The 14,865-nt window shown below is 37.7% G+C and overlaps 1 protein-coding gene across 14 annotated transcripts in view; it reads left to right on the top strand.

Moving 5' to 3' along the window:
* The window catches only part of SYNE1 (spectrin repeat containing nuclear envelope protein 1), a 330,006-nt gene that overhangs the window by 156,776 nt on the left and 158,365 nt on the right, over window positions 1-14,865 (top strand). For all 14 annotated transcript variants that reach the window (XM_040598155.1, XM_040598156.1, XM_040598152.1 and 11 more), the window contains 11 exons: window positions 540-676; window positions 1,596-1,773; window positions 3,807-3,989; window positions 5,498-5,641; window positions 5,960-6,115; window positions 7,829-7,993; window positions 9,143-9,315; window positions 10,192-10,345; window positions 10,480-10,623; window positions 12,889-13,053; window positions 13,905-14,222. In XM_040598155.1, coding sequence (XP_040454089.1) covers window positions 540-676; window positions 1,596-1,773; window positions 3,807-3,989; window positions 5,498-5,641; window positions 5,960-6,115; window positions 7,829-7,993; window positions 9,143-9,315; window positions 10,192-10,345; window positions 10,480-10,623; window positions 12,889-13,053; window positions 13,905-14,222 — 1,917 coding nt within the window. The remainder of the gene's footprint in view (window positions 1-539; window positions 677-1,595; window positions 1,774-3,806; window positions 3,990-5,497; window positions 5,642-5,959; window positions 6,116-7,828; window positions 7,994-9,142; window positions 9,316-10,191; window positions 10,346-10,479; window positions 10,624-12,888; window positions 13,054-13,904; window positions 14,223-14,865) is intronic.

The following is a 14,865-nucleotide window of genomic DNA, read 5'->3' as shown; positions in this document are numbered from 1 at the left end:
AGAGTCTTTCCAGTGCAGCAGTGACAGGCAGTAGCCCCTTTACCTTCACAGGATTGTGAGCAGCTCTACTTTTAGGTTATGAAGCCCTCTGTGAAAGAGCTGAAGCTGTTAAAAGATTTGTGCGTAAATTATTTTTTTGGATACAGCTCAAAACAGTTTTTATTGAAACTAAATGCTCAATTTAAGCCAACAGACTAATTATATTTATATAAACATATATTATTTGCTATTCCCTAATGTACTTTTATATGTATACAGCTAACTGACAATCCTGTTGCTTGTTTATTAAAATGAAATTTATATAATAAGATATTCTTTGAGAACATTTTGACTTAAGAAAGTTGAGGCTTCCAGAAAGACAGTCTCTAGAAGCTCAGAATTTCAAAATCAGCTGCTGTAGGCTTGACTGCTAACACTCTTGAAAGTGAATGTGCACAGATCATAAATGAGGTTGAATTTAAGTTCTGATAATTTTTTATTCAGAAGATGATTATCTTTTTTTAATTTACTCACCAATATTATTCGTTTTGTTTTAACAGGAAACATTGGATGCTTTGGTAAAGTCTGAACATTTGACAGATGAGATCAAAACTCAGTTAAATGATCTTTGTAGATTTTCCAGAGATTTGAGTACTCACTCTTCAAAAGTTTCAGGGTTGATTAAGGAGTACAACAGGTACACATTCGTCTTGTTTATAGTTAATCAATTTGGGGTGTGTGTGTGGGCATGAGCTGTCTTCTAGGGAACCATTAATTATAATTTTAGAATTAGAAACAGAGGGTATGCAATGATTAGAACTGTTATTTTGATTGTGGTGTCAACAGAGGTTGTAAAAAGTTGCAGTTTGGGCTTTTTTCTAAAAGCCAGGCTACGCCACTAAACTCAGCTGAAACTAATGTGTATCCACACCTAACCTATTACAGGTGGAAGCCTTGTAAGAAACTGATGTAACAGCTGTGGCTTTTTGTTTGATGGAGGAACAAGCTATACCAGCTATTTAAGATCTTTTTCTTCATTTTGCCATTCAGTTTACTCTGACTAGCTGGTTCCCTGAAACAGGGGAGCTGGTCATTTGCTTGCTTTCTTGCTTTGTCTTAGGTCACTGTAGGTGACAGGAGTGTGACACCTGCATTTCAGACACAAGAGCGTTGTTTCTTGCAGGGGGTTATAGCTTTTGGCTTTTGTACGTGAAGAAGGGTGTGACCATTCAGATTGATCCCTTCTAACTTTATAAATTTAACTGAGCCACAGGAGTTAGCACTGTCATTGCTGTCGTTCTGCATCCTGTCCCTAGAAAGGGGCTTGCAGAAACGGTTCGTGCTTAGGTGCACTGACTCACGCTCTGGAAACACTTATACCTGTCATATCTGTGACAGTTACATCCCAATTTACATGCTTCACTTTTAAGGAACTGAAAGCTTCTAATGGATTTCCTGGTGCCTCGGTAAAGTGCTTAAATTTGGTGGGAGGAATCCAGGTTAATCTAACCTTACCACTGCAATTTGAGAGAGCTAAGTAATAGCACTGTCACCTAACCAAGAGTCCTGCCTTCCCTCCCTCGCTCTCTTCTGCTTCCCCGATGTGACAAACCCAGCCTCTGCCTGCAAGCTTCAAAAGGATGTCAGAGCAAAGAGCAGATCTTGCAGCAAAGATTTCGGACAGCTTTCAGGGACTTCCAGCAGTGGCTGGTCAACGCAAAAGTCACCACAGCCAAATGCTTTGATGTGCCTCAAAGTATCAGTGAAGCTTCAGCAAGTCTGCAGAAAATACAGGTAACTATTGCAGTAAAATATTACCCTGAGGGAGATCCAGTCGCTTTCATATAAAGCTCAGATTGAAATGTTTGGTTAATTACTATTTGTTGTTAATGTTGTTATTGTCGACACTAAAGGTGACTAACTGCAAGAAAATAAAAACTTACTTTTTTTCTTTTTTAATCCAGTTTGTTTAGTTTAATTGGTTGGTATGTAGTCATTGCCTCTCGTAAGGTGCCTCTGTTTGTTTCTTTTTTAGAATAGGAAAAAATGTATTTAAAGTAAAATCAAGATGATATCAGAACTGGGATATAGTACCTGGAATAATTTCAAACATATAAATATCTTTCCTCATTATGAAAGTAGAGCCCTTACAGTGCAAGAACACAGTTAAAATTATGCAGTGTGAGCAGGCATTTAAAAAGTGTATTTTTCACTTAAAGCTAAAAGAAGCCCTAACAATTCTGTGGAAAGGAATTAAAAGTTTATTTTAATAAAGCAAGTGGAAGAAATACTCTCATGAATAGAATATTACTATAATTTTAACTGAACATAGCTAAGTAAGAATTATGCAATGAGACTGTTAAACCTCCAATTAGGTAGTATAATAAAAGAAATTCATATCTGTTTCTCAGAAAATATCATAACCCAAATTACTTCCTCCTCCTTTTGGTAAATTCACTTTTCCTTGCTTAAATGGTTTACTTAAGAGCATAAATAATACTGTATTAATACATAAAATCTTTGACTACCCCAAAATGAGAATGTGTTCAGAGGCAATATAAGGGAAAAAAATCCTAGCAGTTTTTGACATTAAATATGAGTGTTTTATCAAGGTTGGTTTTTTTCCCAACAGTAATAAGATTTTTTTCTTCATCACTGCAAGCCCCTTCATAGCACAAGACCTTACTTTGTTCTTCTCCTCCCTGAAAGGTGTTTTAGATAAAATAAACTTTTTTTTTTTTTACATGTAACAACTGCTTTAGGACTTCTAGAGATGTCTTCGTAGCCTGCATAAACTTAAAATTTTATTTTTGTTAAAAGTTAATGTTCTGTCTGTTAGCACATTTGACATCATTAAATCACAAGGCAAATGTCTTTGATTTTAATATAGCCAGAACTTGAACCAAGTATCTCAAAGCTAACAGACCCTTTGCATTCTCTACCAAGATTTCTACTGTAACACAGAATTAGAACCTGACTTAGTAATTTTTGTATCAAGCCTATTACTTCTGAATATGGATGTCACCTTATGATGATGAATATAAAACTATTTGTGTATCACATAATCATGACAGTAACAGTTTAAAATACTGGTATTTAAGACTGCTAAATTCCTAAATACTCACAAAGTCTTTGAATAATTACAAGTTCTAGGAACATTATCCTAGTATGTTAAAATTTAAAAATCTGACTGTTTCTTTACATTTCTGTATAATTCTTGCATGGGCATTTCCCCATACACTTCTTGCGCACTGTGCAAGATTTCCATGAAGAAAAATACTTTCAAACTGGAAGGGTAAGTTAAGGATGTGGAGGGATAAATCACACAGTTCAGGCATTGCTCAGGGTCTGAGCATCAGCCCACACCCCTACACACTCATTGGAAGTCCAGTGTGGCTGTCACCCATGGGCAAGGCTTCAGTCCTGTGTGTGCCTCAGAGTGGGCCCTGGCTCCTGCTGGTATCTGTGTCAGGATGCTGGTTCCCTGAAATGAAGTTTTTACCACTTCTGTACCATGGAGATTTAAAGAAGTGTAATACCCAACTAAATGACCAGTAATTGTCTCATGAAATGCAGAATTTACAGATAATCCTAGAGTCTTAAAATATGCATTATTTAGACACACGGCACTTCTGGATTGAGTAGATGTTGTCCCTAAATTCCATAAATATGATTGATATTAAAATGGAACGTACCAAAAGATGAATTAGCATGTTAATGAGCAGAAACAATAAACTTTTACCACTGTTGAATTTTCTGGGAGCTTACCATTGACCTTTATGGGGACCCAAAGTTCACCAATTAGCTTCTTTTATTACTGTTTTTAGGAATTCTTATCAGAAAGTGAGAGTGGGCAACAGAAGCTAAACCTGGTAGTGTCCAAAGGAGAACTGCTGTGCTCCGTTTTACCAAAGGAAAAGGCTAAAGTTATCCGGGACAAATCTGCTACTGCTAAAGAAGATTGGAAAAAATTTATCACCACCCTCCACCAGAAGGAATCTGCATTGGAGGTATTGAACGAGTCACAATGGGGAAAGTCTGGATCTAAATTTACTCTTTGCTTTTTGTTTTAAACAGCAGAGTTTAGATTTTGTATACAGCTGTGACTGTTCATGAAGTGGCAGAACTAACAAATAGCTGTTTTCAAGAAGTCTTATTCTTCCACTTACATTTTACTTGTGCTTAGTTACATCCTTATGACTGATTCCACTTAAATCAAACTGCGGAAGGGTGTTCAGAGTAACTGAATGTAGCAAAGACAATGCTAAATTGATTAACATGAGTCTCATCAGATGTACTGGACTACTAAAACGCATTTTCTTTTTAAAGGACTGTTTTAGCACAGATTTCTGACACTGTTGCTGATTGAATAGTCTCAGTGCAGTGGGTAAATTTTGTCTCTGACATTGTAAACTGGTGAAAAGTAATTTACCTGAGCACCTTTTAAAATAAACCCCAGTGCCTTTCTCTATTCAGAACTCACAATTCAACCAGCAAAGAAGGTGGATATCTTAACAAACATCATCTCTTTTAAGGTCATAGGTTTTAAGGTCAAAAGACCTTAGCTGGAATTCCCTACACAGCATAGGAGAGTTAAAGTTCCTAGGCATTCTTGTTTCAAACCCAGTGCTGCCTAGCCAGCTGAGAAAAAGTTTAAATACATTTAATGCATCATGTAGGAAAGCCTTTCAAAGAAAATTCTCAGGTAGCAAAGACTTAACTTTCTTCGTCTTAGGGTTGCCATGGAAAGAGGATGTTCTTAGAGGTTAATCTTTTTAAACCAAGCATTTTTCAGTCTCATAGGCTTAATTTTTCATTCTGATGTTTAATTTCAGTGATAAGGCTAATAGCTATAAAGAAAACTAAATCAGCCTGGGGGAAAAAAAAACCCCATAAAAATAACTAGGGCACAGGAACTATGCTGCTCAGGTTTGTATTCCATATGCGTTATTTCAGATGCTCTTTTTTTTTTTTCAATCCTGCAGAATAAGCCTACAAGAAAAATAAGCAGGCACTGAAGGAATGCCTATATATGCTTTTATGCACACATTTTTATAACTAAAATTTTACACTAAAAAAAAATGTAGTTAGAAATGATCCCCAGGATTTGGTATGGCAGCCCATTTAAGGAGGGGTCAGTGTGAATGCCTGCTGTCATATGTTAGGTAACTTGTATCCCAAAGTAGCTTTTCTTCAGACTACCTTAGCTGTGTGAGACATACATTGACTCAAAGCTCATAAGATCTGTAAACCTTTCAGTCTGGAGGAAATTTGCTTCAGCCTCCCCTCAACTGTGTAGGCATGTCCTCTTTTTGTCTCTTAAAGAGGTGATCTCTGAGACTTTTCTTTCAGTGTCTGTGCAATGGGAAGGAACAGAGCTGGTATAGTTTATTTGAAGATTTGTGTAATATTTGTCTGCAATTGTATATCCTTTTTGTGGGCTTCCATCTGTGTGTTGTGCATTACAGTTATGTCCAATGCAGTGGGACTGTTGATAGAATTGTTCATGTCTTCCCAGAACTTAAAAATCCAGATGAAGGACTTTGAAGCAACTGCAGAGCCTCTGCAGGAGTGGCTGACCACAACTGAGAAGGCGGTACAAGGGAGCAGCAGTCGGCTCCATGATCTTCCTTCCAAGAGGAGAGAACAGCAAAAGTTGCAGGTAACTTCTTATAAGCCTTTTTTAACACAACCAGACTTTTCTGTCCCATTCTCCTGGTCTCATTGATTCCTTACAAAAGCTTGATCATTCTAGCATCATGACCTCTAAATAAGATGAGATCCTGTCAGTGATCCTGTTCCATCAGGTTTTACATCTGCACATTTCTTATGACATGCTGCTTCATTGCTGTATCTGTGTGGTGTGCCTTTCTCAGCAAGCTTGCCATATGTCGCTTCCCTTTTTCATGGGGCCTTCATGCTTCTCTATTTCCTGCTTTCTTGCACCCACTCTTAATATTAACGTGCTTGTGCTTTACAGTCTGTCCTTGAGGAAATAAGCTGCCACGAGCATCAGCTCAACAGGCTAAAAGAGAAAGCTCAGCAGCTGTGGGAAGAGCAAGCTGTCAGCAAAAGCTTTATGCGCAGAGTGTCTCAGTTATCTTCTCAATATCTTACCCTAAGCAATCTGACAAAGGTAATGCACCCAGTGTATGAGCTTTTAAGCAATTCATTTGATGTATGTGGGTAAAAAGAAAGACTGAAATGTGAAACACTGCAGTTGTCTTGCTTGTCTGCTCTGTGGTATGTCTGAGCTATCTTGTCTTTCACGCTGGTTTTATAGAGTGGGAAGTAAGGACCTGGATAATACCATGAACTGTAAACAGAATGGAATAATGATTTTCAATTGTTTTTTAAATGTATTTTGGTTAAAAAGTTTGATTTTGATTATTTCAAGCATTGAAGACATTTTAGTTTTTTAAGTGGCACCTGAAAGAACTATTTTTCAAAACTTGGGGAAGTTATTTATTTTTTAGAGAATATAGACTACAGAAAAGTTATTACTTCATTGCATCCTATAATGATGATTGATTATTTGCATTGTAAGCATCTTCATCTAAAACTAATAGATTGGTCTTCTAAAAAAATTGCCTCTCAGGCTGCTTTTGAAGGTTCAAGGGGAGGCCAAATTTTAAAGCATCACACTAGGAACTGAGAGTTTAACCCAACTCTGTTTTGCTGAGTGGTGCTTGACACACGTAACCATTTAATAGTTCTACTTACTACCTCTTATCTGTGTGAACAGATAAGGTCTTTGTATTAGGACTGTTTCACAGTCCTATAAGTTTGTGTCATGAAGGAGGCTTGATACTGAATTAGGCTTACAGTGACTACTGTAATGAGAATAATTAAGGATATAGGAAGTGTGTTATGGGATAACAATTCAATTCAGAAAATATGTTTGGGCAATTGCTAGCCTGTTAGTTTCTACTTTTTCTGTGGACGCAAAGATTATAAAGCGTATCTAGAGCTCTGTGACTTCCTGAAAATGGTTGTATACATGGCCATAAAAAATTTTCATGACTGCAGAATGAGAAAGGGAAAAAGTTACCAACATTGATTTATGTGAACTGAACTTTTAAGTGTCAGGATTAGAGAATACATATGATCCAGCCTGTAAGAGGAATCCTGTAATTCTTTGGTTAGCCATGAACGCTTGAGAAGGGTCACTCTCAGTAACTTCCTAAGCCTGTTTCAATGGTTTGACTTTAGCTTTCTGTCACTGTGTGAAATACATTCTGCTTTGTGTTCCTGCTCACATCAGGCCTTCTGGCAATGTAACTTGAGCATTTCTTTTTGATTTGTATGAGTGCTAGTCATTTTTCAAAAGAATGGTTATACCAGTGGGAGTCATTGAGGGAAATGAGTCTGTCTTTTCCAGGTATCAACAAAGCAATGTTGCTGCAGTAGCATAGCTTCACAAGCTTAAATCTGTCTTGTGCACTGCCGGCCTTCACAGGTTACCTTCAGTTGCATCACTGAAACAGAGTTTAGGTGTGATACCAGATCTTAAAGGTTTTTTCTAACCAAAATGATTCTATGTTTAAGAAAAAGTGACAGAAAACTCTCATCTACTTTGGATGAGAGGAGACAATTAGATGAAGCTTTACATTTAGAAAACAAAAAAAGGCATTTCTGAAATTTTCATTTGTATATTCTGTTTGGACAACTCATTTGTATGTGCATGCATGCAAATTTCATTCCATGCCCAAGTAAGCGTACTTGTAATTCAGTGTACGAAGAGGATTTCTGAGATAGTGATGAAACTTACTCTAAAGTCTGTAAGTCAGCCTGGGGAATAAGCAATCCTTTGAATAGCTCCTGGTACTAATTGCTGTATGAATTGCAGGAGAAAGTTTCCAGAATGGATAGGGTCGTAGCTGAGCACCAGCAGTTCTCACACAGTGTCAAGGACCTCCAGGACTGGGTGGCTGATGCAGTTCACATGCTGGATTCCTACTGTCATCCCACTGCAGACAAAAGTGTTCTGGACAGCCGGATGTTAAAGCTAGAGGTATGGAAACAACAGACTCCAAAACCTGCTGCTCTTAGATCTGTAAGAAGAATGTAAATATAGGATACTTTCTGTTAGTTGTTGCATAATAGTGTAACAATTCAGACGCTGATTTGCAATTTACTCAAAATAAATCTCTTTATAGAGGAAAGAGCTCAATGTTAGAAGTTTTCCCTAAGAAGGCTATAGGGAGCTTTATGACATGGAAAACTGCATATATGCAAATTCTTAAAAAAAAAAATCAAAAGATGTGTGGCTGATGAAGGTTAAACGGAAGAAGTAGGATATTAACTTCTGTTAGTTTAATATATTATTTCCTAGGTCTTACAAGTGATATGGATGATTCAGAACAGCTTTTGCTAAAGTTGTTTGCTTTAAAAATGGTGACTACAGTTAAGAGAATAGCACCTATTTATATCACTGCACAAAAGGTGTTGAAGAGCAGTACTCAGAAAATGGTTTTCATATTATTCAAGTCTCAGATTTTGAGCTGTGGCCAAATATAGACAAGTCCTCAAAATTATAAGGATACATCAAAAAGCAAGAGATTATACCAAAAGACTAAAATTATGTTTTGCCTTTTGCTTGTTGAGTCTTTCAGGTTCATGCTTTGAGTTTTTTTTGTGACTTCGCGTAGTGTTAGAAGCTGTTAGTTTGCAACTGCACAGCTCCAGGAGCTGAAATCTCTAAGCTGATATTGCTGATAGTGTACTTAGTTTGTATGTTGGTACCTTTGCATTGCAAATAGATTCTAGAGTTGTAGAACTGTATTTCAGCCATGTAGAAGAGCTTTGTTATTACATCTTGTTTTTTCTATGAATGAGTCCTCCTGTTTTCCATCTAAATGACATTCCCTTTAGAACGTCAGCTTTTCCACACAACAGTAACATCTCTGATGTGCTCTAAGTACCTGCATAGATTCCACGGAAAATTCCCTGTCAACTAAGATATATATTTCTTTTACTGCCCTGAACCAACTCTTTGAAAGTCACTTTTTCCTTGTGAATCCCAGCTAGTGAACCCCACTGTCCCTCTTCTAATTGACTGTACAAGCTGCTAAATTTGATGAACTCATTTTCCAGTAAAGACATTTAGTATATTCTTGCCCAGTTAATGATACAAGTGAAATAATATCTACTTACTTTGTAGGGACTGCTAGCAGTGAAACAAGAAAAAGAAATCCAAATGAAAATGGTTCTGACAAGAGGAGAATCTGTTCTGCAAAATACTTCTCTGGAGGGAGTGCCAGTGATTGAACGGCAGTTGCAAACTCTGAAGGACAGCTGGGCTTCCCTTCTGTCTGCTTGTATCCAGTGCAAGAGGTAAAACGTGAATGAGGTGCAGAGTGATGCTTAGCAATAAAGCACTGTCAAAATTTTTGAAAAGTCGATTCCCAGAGTTTCATTATTAGAAGAGTCGAAGTCATATAAAATGACGGCATGTGCCTAACATTGCAGATCTAGAGGCTGTGACATATTCATTTGAAGTAGAAAAGGGGCAGGAAACTGAGAGATCTAAGCTTTGCTAACACTTATTGTCAATATACTATTAAAAGTGGATTCCATCTTCGTGATCTTGTTATAAATTTTACTTTGAGTTGCACCTGATGCCTTGAGTTACTCTCAGAAATGAGAAGATCTTGTCACAGACATTAATGGTTGCTCTGTCAAGTTCCTGTCTGGTTTTCCACTTGCTAGCATTTCACAGAAGGTACTGTAATTACAGTGGCCAATAGTGATGCTCAGAGTGATAGAATAAAGTAATACAGGGGGGAAAAATGCATCCGCCTTTGGAGCATCACTGGTTGCTAATATTTCAATTTAAAACAACAAAGGTAATTAAACATTAGAATGCAGCAACTTAGAATGTATGCAAAGGGACAGAAAATTTATGAATAATCTAGATCTTATGCTTTCAGTTGCATTTCATTTACTAAAGCCAGAACCTGTCAGCTAGCTACATAACTTACAGACCTCCATAGTATTCCACATTTAGAAAACTTATTTTCCCTTTATCTGACAAACAGTGCTCCTAGGTAAAACCTGTAGGGTTTTAACAGCTCTGTCTCAGACTACTTTAGCTTGGGATATATTTTTCTTTTAAATATAGTTTAGAATAACTGTATATGACTATATCTCACTGCTTAAATAGCACGAGAACCTCCACTGTCACAACAAGTATGTATTTTTAAATTGCAGTCAACTGGAAGGAGCTCTCTCCAAATGGACAAGTTACCAGGATGATGTTCGTCAGTTTTCCAGCTGGATGGATAAAGTAGAAGCAAGTATGAATGCTTCTCAAAGGCAGTATGCTGAACTGAGGGAAAAAACAGCTGCTCTCAGCAAAGCGAAGGTGTGTTTGCTTTACAACAAGCCAACAGCAAGCCCATATCACCTTAACAACAAAGGCTAAATAAGTGCAAGATTAATACGTGGTCTTGTTGTAATGCTACCCTTTCATAAATGTGTTCTTTTTCTGTTTTGCAGCTACTCAATGAAGAGGTGTTGAGTCACAGTAGCCTGTTGGAGACTATTGAAGTGAAAGGGAGTGGGATGGCTGAGCATTATGTTACTCAGCTTGAACTCCAGGACCTTCAGGAGCGGTATAAGTTCCTCAAAGACAGAACGAGGGTACGGTTTTCCTTGATAGCACTCCCTCTACAACATTTGTTGGCAACAACAAAAAAGAGAAAGTCTTTTCACTGACTGTTTATTTTTCTGTTAAATAAGGAGTAAAAGTTTGGGGACGGTTGTAACTTAATGCAACAGAAAGTTATTAGGGTGATTTATCAGTCTATCTTCCCATACCACTGAGCTTCAGCTCTTTTCAGAAAGGTTCTAAAAATCTGAATCTGAAAAAACTGTCAGGTGAATAGGTGAGGAATTCCATGTCAAAAGTCTCATTGACTTCAGTGCAGATATGATATTACCCATTATGACTGAACAGTTGGGAGTATTTATGAATTTGTGATTCACATAAACGTATGTATTGCAATAAGTGCAACCAATTAGGCGGCACAACCACAAATGGTTGACAACTACAGAAGCTTGTTATTGAACACAAAACTTATTAGCAAGTCAACTGACTCTAATGTCGAAAGACCCAGCATGGTAAGTACTGCATCTACTGGTAAGTGTTAATATTGTAGATCTGCGAAAGATCAGGGCATAGACAGATAAAGATCAGGATGGGGCTTAATTAAGATACAAGGTAAAGAAGAAACAATAAAATACCTGGTGATACATTTAAAGCTAAATTATTATCTCCAGTTAACCCAAATTCTTCTATGGTAATTAAATAACACCTAGTGTATGCTCAGACAGGCAACTTCATGACAGCAGTGTACTGAATTTTGTTGTCTCAGTGATGTCTTTATCCTGTGGAAAGGGCCAAAATTCAGTTTTTCAAACATAAGTGGTTCACCATTTTGTGGTACTGTCTTCCATAACTGCAAAGAATCCAATGCACAGTCTTTCTTTGGACCTTCTGTGAATAAACTCACTCCAGTTTGCCAGATAGATGAGTAAGTCCTGGGAAGTGCTAGTAAATACCAAGTATTCTTGTTAGCATGGGGATCCTCTACCTTTTTCTCTTTCACAAAGATATACAGACTGCCTGTATTTGGTCAGCTTGAGCAACAACATGGGAGCAATGAGAAATGGATAGTAGTTACCAGAGGCAAGAATTGTGTACCTCTTTCCCCATGTAGCAAGAAACATCCCTTCTTTTTCTTCCCACCTAATACCCTAGATGACTTTGGTCTTTCCCAATCCCAGCTGTGGTGATGATGTTAAGTGTCAACAGTGCATTCAACCCTTAGAAAGAAATTTAAAGTTCAAAGCCAATAGCTGGAAAGTAAGGAATGGGCAAATCCTTTAATAATCCTTTGGCCAGATGAGAAACCTGACAAGCTTCCCCAAGGGTTTGTAGTCCAAGCCTGAGCAGACCAAGCCCTGTAATTCCCTGCAGCCACTGTGAAGAGGCAAGAGAGCTGTCTCTCTTTCCCTCTTCCCACTACTGGGTGTGGGCGGGCCTTGTAAAAGATGGATAACACTCCCCTTTTCTTCCTTCCTCCCGCTACACAGACCTGTTAGAAATAGGTAAAGGCGACAGTGGGTTCATGGCTACTGTTTATGGAAGTGTTTTTCTTCTTACGTAGCCTGCTGCTGTGGGATGTAGTCTGCCTTGCCTCCATCCGAACTCAATTCCCTGTTCCCATCATTTCTTAGAGGATGTAAATTATTTGTAGTATACTTTTCTTGTGCTTAGAAAGACTAGTCTTACCCTAACAGATGATGCCTTTCCTGCTGTATTCCAGATATGGTAATATTTTATTGCTGGGCTGTACTGTAACTTGCTCGCCCACGTACGAAGCAGACTTGCAGTCAGTTTCTCACTGTGCTCTGTAGGAACTGCCTGTAGAGGGCTGGGGCACTCTTCAGATGTGAAAGATACTAGGTAGTCTTAATAGAAGACTAAGATTTTGCCATTGGCAAAAAAAAAATCATACAAAGAAAAAACAAGCCATTTCTAAGCTCATACTCTTATTAATTACTTTAGGAAAGTTAATTTAAATTGGTATTAAAATTAAGAAGGTCTTTTGTTATTAGACACTAAGGTGTGACTTAAAAGTGATTCCAGATCAAAACTTCGTATCCCAGAAGTCACAAACTTAACAGGAAGAATCTTTTAGGATATGTATCTGTATCCTCACATTTGCTCTCTTTTCCTGTAATTGCTTAAATCATCCTGAGAATCCAAGTACCGTTGAATTCTAGGAAAGCTCAGCATCAGATACAAAATCTTCCCCATGATGAAAGTCTAGGGTTTTCATTTTCTTTGTTTGATAATACAGTAAGATGTATATACATATATGTGAATATTTTAACAAGCAGGAGGCAGTAATAAAAGCTGAAGGACTGCTTAACTTACATCAAGAGTACCAAAGAAATCTGAAGGCTTTTGAAGCGTGGCTGGAGAAGGAACAGGAACAACTTGATTGTTTATCACATCTTGATGGTGATGCCCAGAAACAGGAGGCAACACTCCGAGACTTACAGGTACGTAATGTGTGACATCCTAAGGAAAAAAAAAAAAAAATAATAAAAAAGTAATCCTACTTTTGAAATAACAGAATAATATTAATTACCAGACATCTCTTTTTTTCATCTCAAGAACAGCTTGGAATCACATTATATGTAAGTACTTTGCCACTCAGAAGTAGTTCCAGTAGTGTCAGTGGAAATTATTGTCACTTATTTGCAGAAAAAGGTGTCAGGACTTGAACAAAATCTCCAGGCATACTAATACTTTCTTGCAAGTATTGAATTTGTTCTGGATGTTTACCTGTCTCTTCCTTTCCCTATGTTTCATAGAATATCAAAAGTATTGTTTTCATTGGGTTTTCATCTTTTATTGCTTACAGTGCAGATGCATCTGCTTTCAGGCAGTTCCAGTCCTGTAAATTAGCTCCCATGGGAAGGTTGAACCTCTAGTACTTCAGTAATTTCTAAGTTATGATCTTAAGCTGACTTAGAATACTCTCATAATTGTTGTTGAATTAGCAAAAGGTCTGTATTTGAGTTATGAAATATTTATTACTGTATTCAGGATATTGAGAAGGTCTTTGTATGATCAGGGACTCTGCATATATGTCTTGTTATTACAGGTTACTTTACAAAATCTGAATCCATTTTGAAAATCTGAATATATACTCAAATATAAACTAAGACGTTTACCGTGGTATTTTGTTAAGGTAATTTCCTGGTTATGTGTCAACCATAGATAACTAAAGGGAATATCTAGATAATGTGAGGTAACTGCTTTTGTCTTAAGTAGAATCAGGGCTTTGTTTGCCACGTGTGAATGAAAGCTGTTAATGTAGGGTATGTATCCCTAACTGCCTTCACAGGAGCTGCAGGTGCACTGTGCAGAAGGACAAGCATTATTGAATGCTGCTGTCCATGCCAGAGAGGAGGTGATTCCCTGGGGTATTCCCCAAGTAGAAGACCGAGCCCTGGAATCATTACGGCAGGATTGGCATGGTTATCAGCACAGGCTTTCTGAAGCAAGAAGCCAATTAAATGCCACTGTGAGCAGACTGAGGTTGATGGAGAAAAAATTTCAGAAGGTTAATGACTGGCTAACAGATCTGGAGGAGAAAGTTGCTATCAGGACTGGGAGGCAGTCTGGTAGAGCAACAAAGGAGATGCAGCTTCAACAAATGAAGGTAAAGAATGTAGTTAAGGCATTCCTTAAACAAAATATCACGTGAGGTTTCCACATCAGTTCCTGGTTGCACTGTGAAAATGACAGGAACTTATTGCAATTTATTGAGTTACGGATCCAAGAAAGTTTCATGTCTTCTGGGTCCAGGTTCCTCCCATTTAATGGGTAGAGATGTGGCTCTACCAATATTGAATTCTCATGGGGAAATGTGGAGTTCATATGCTCTGTGGTATGTGAAGGCATAACCGAGGACAGAGGTTGGTCCTGGAAAGTGTTAATGTGGTACCAAGAGTAAAATGTGCCCGACTGTACAGTGAAGTCTCTGCTGTGTTGATGTAATGATTTCCTTTAGTCACTGCAAGGAGAAGACATAGTTCTGAATAAGCACATACACACAGGAAGCGGATTTGAAGAGATTCAAGGTTATGCTGTATAGTCACCTTTAAAACTTTGGGCAAATTCTATGGGAAGTCCAGGTTGCACGTCTATTCTGATCTGGGGGGGAAGCATTGAATCTATTGTAATGAAATGCAGTCCATATGGTATGATAAAACTTCTAGCATATTCATGATATTAAAATTCATCAGATTCTGTTTTGTTTTCCTATTGTAAATCCTTGTTTACAACCATGTATTTTTTTTATT

Source organism: Falco naumanni, chromosome 6 (genome assembly GCF_017639655.2).
Source record: "Falco naumanni isolate bFalNau1 chromosome 6, bFalNau1.pat, whole genome shotgun sequence".
In the NCBI taxonomy this organism is placed as follows: domain Eukaryota; kingdom Metazoa; phylum Chordata; class Aves; order Falconiformes; family Falconidae; genus Falco; species Falco naumanni.
This window is presented reverse-complemented; position numbering and strand designations above follow the sequence as displayed.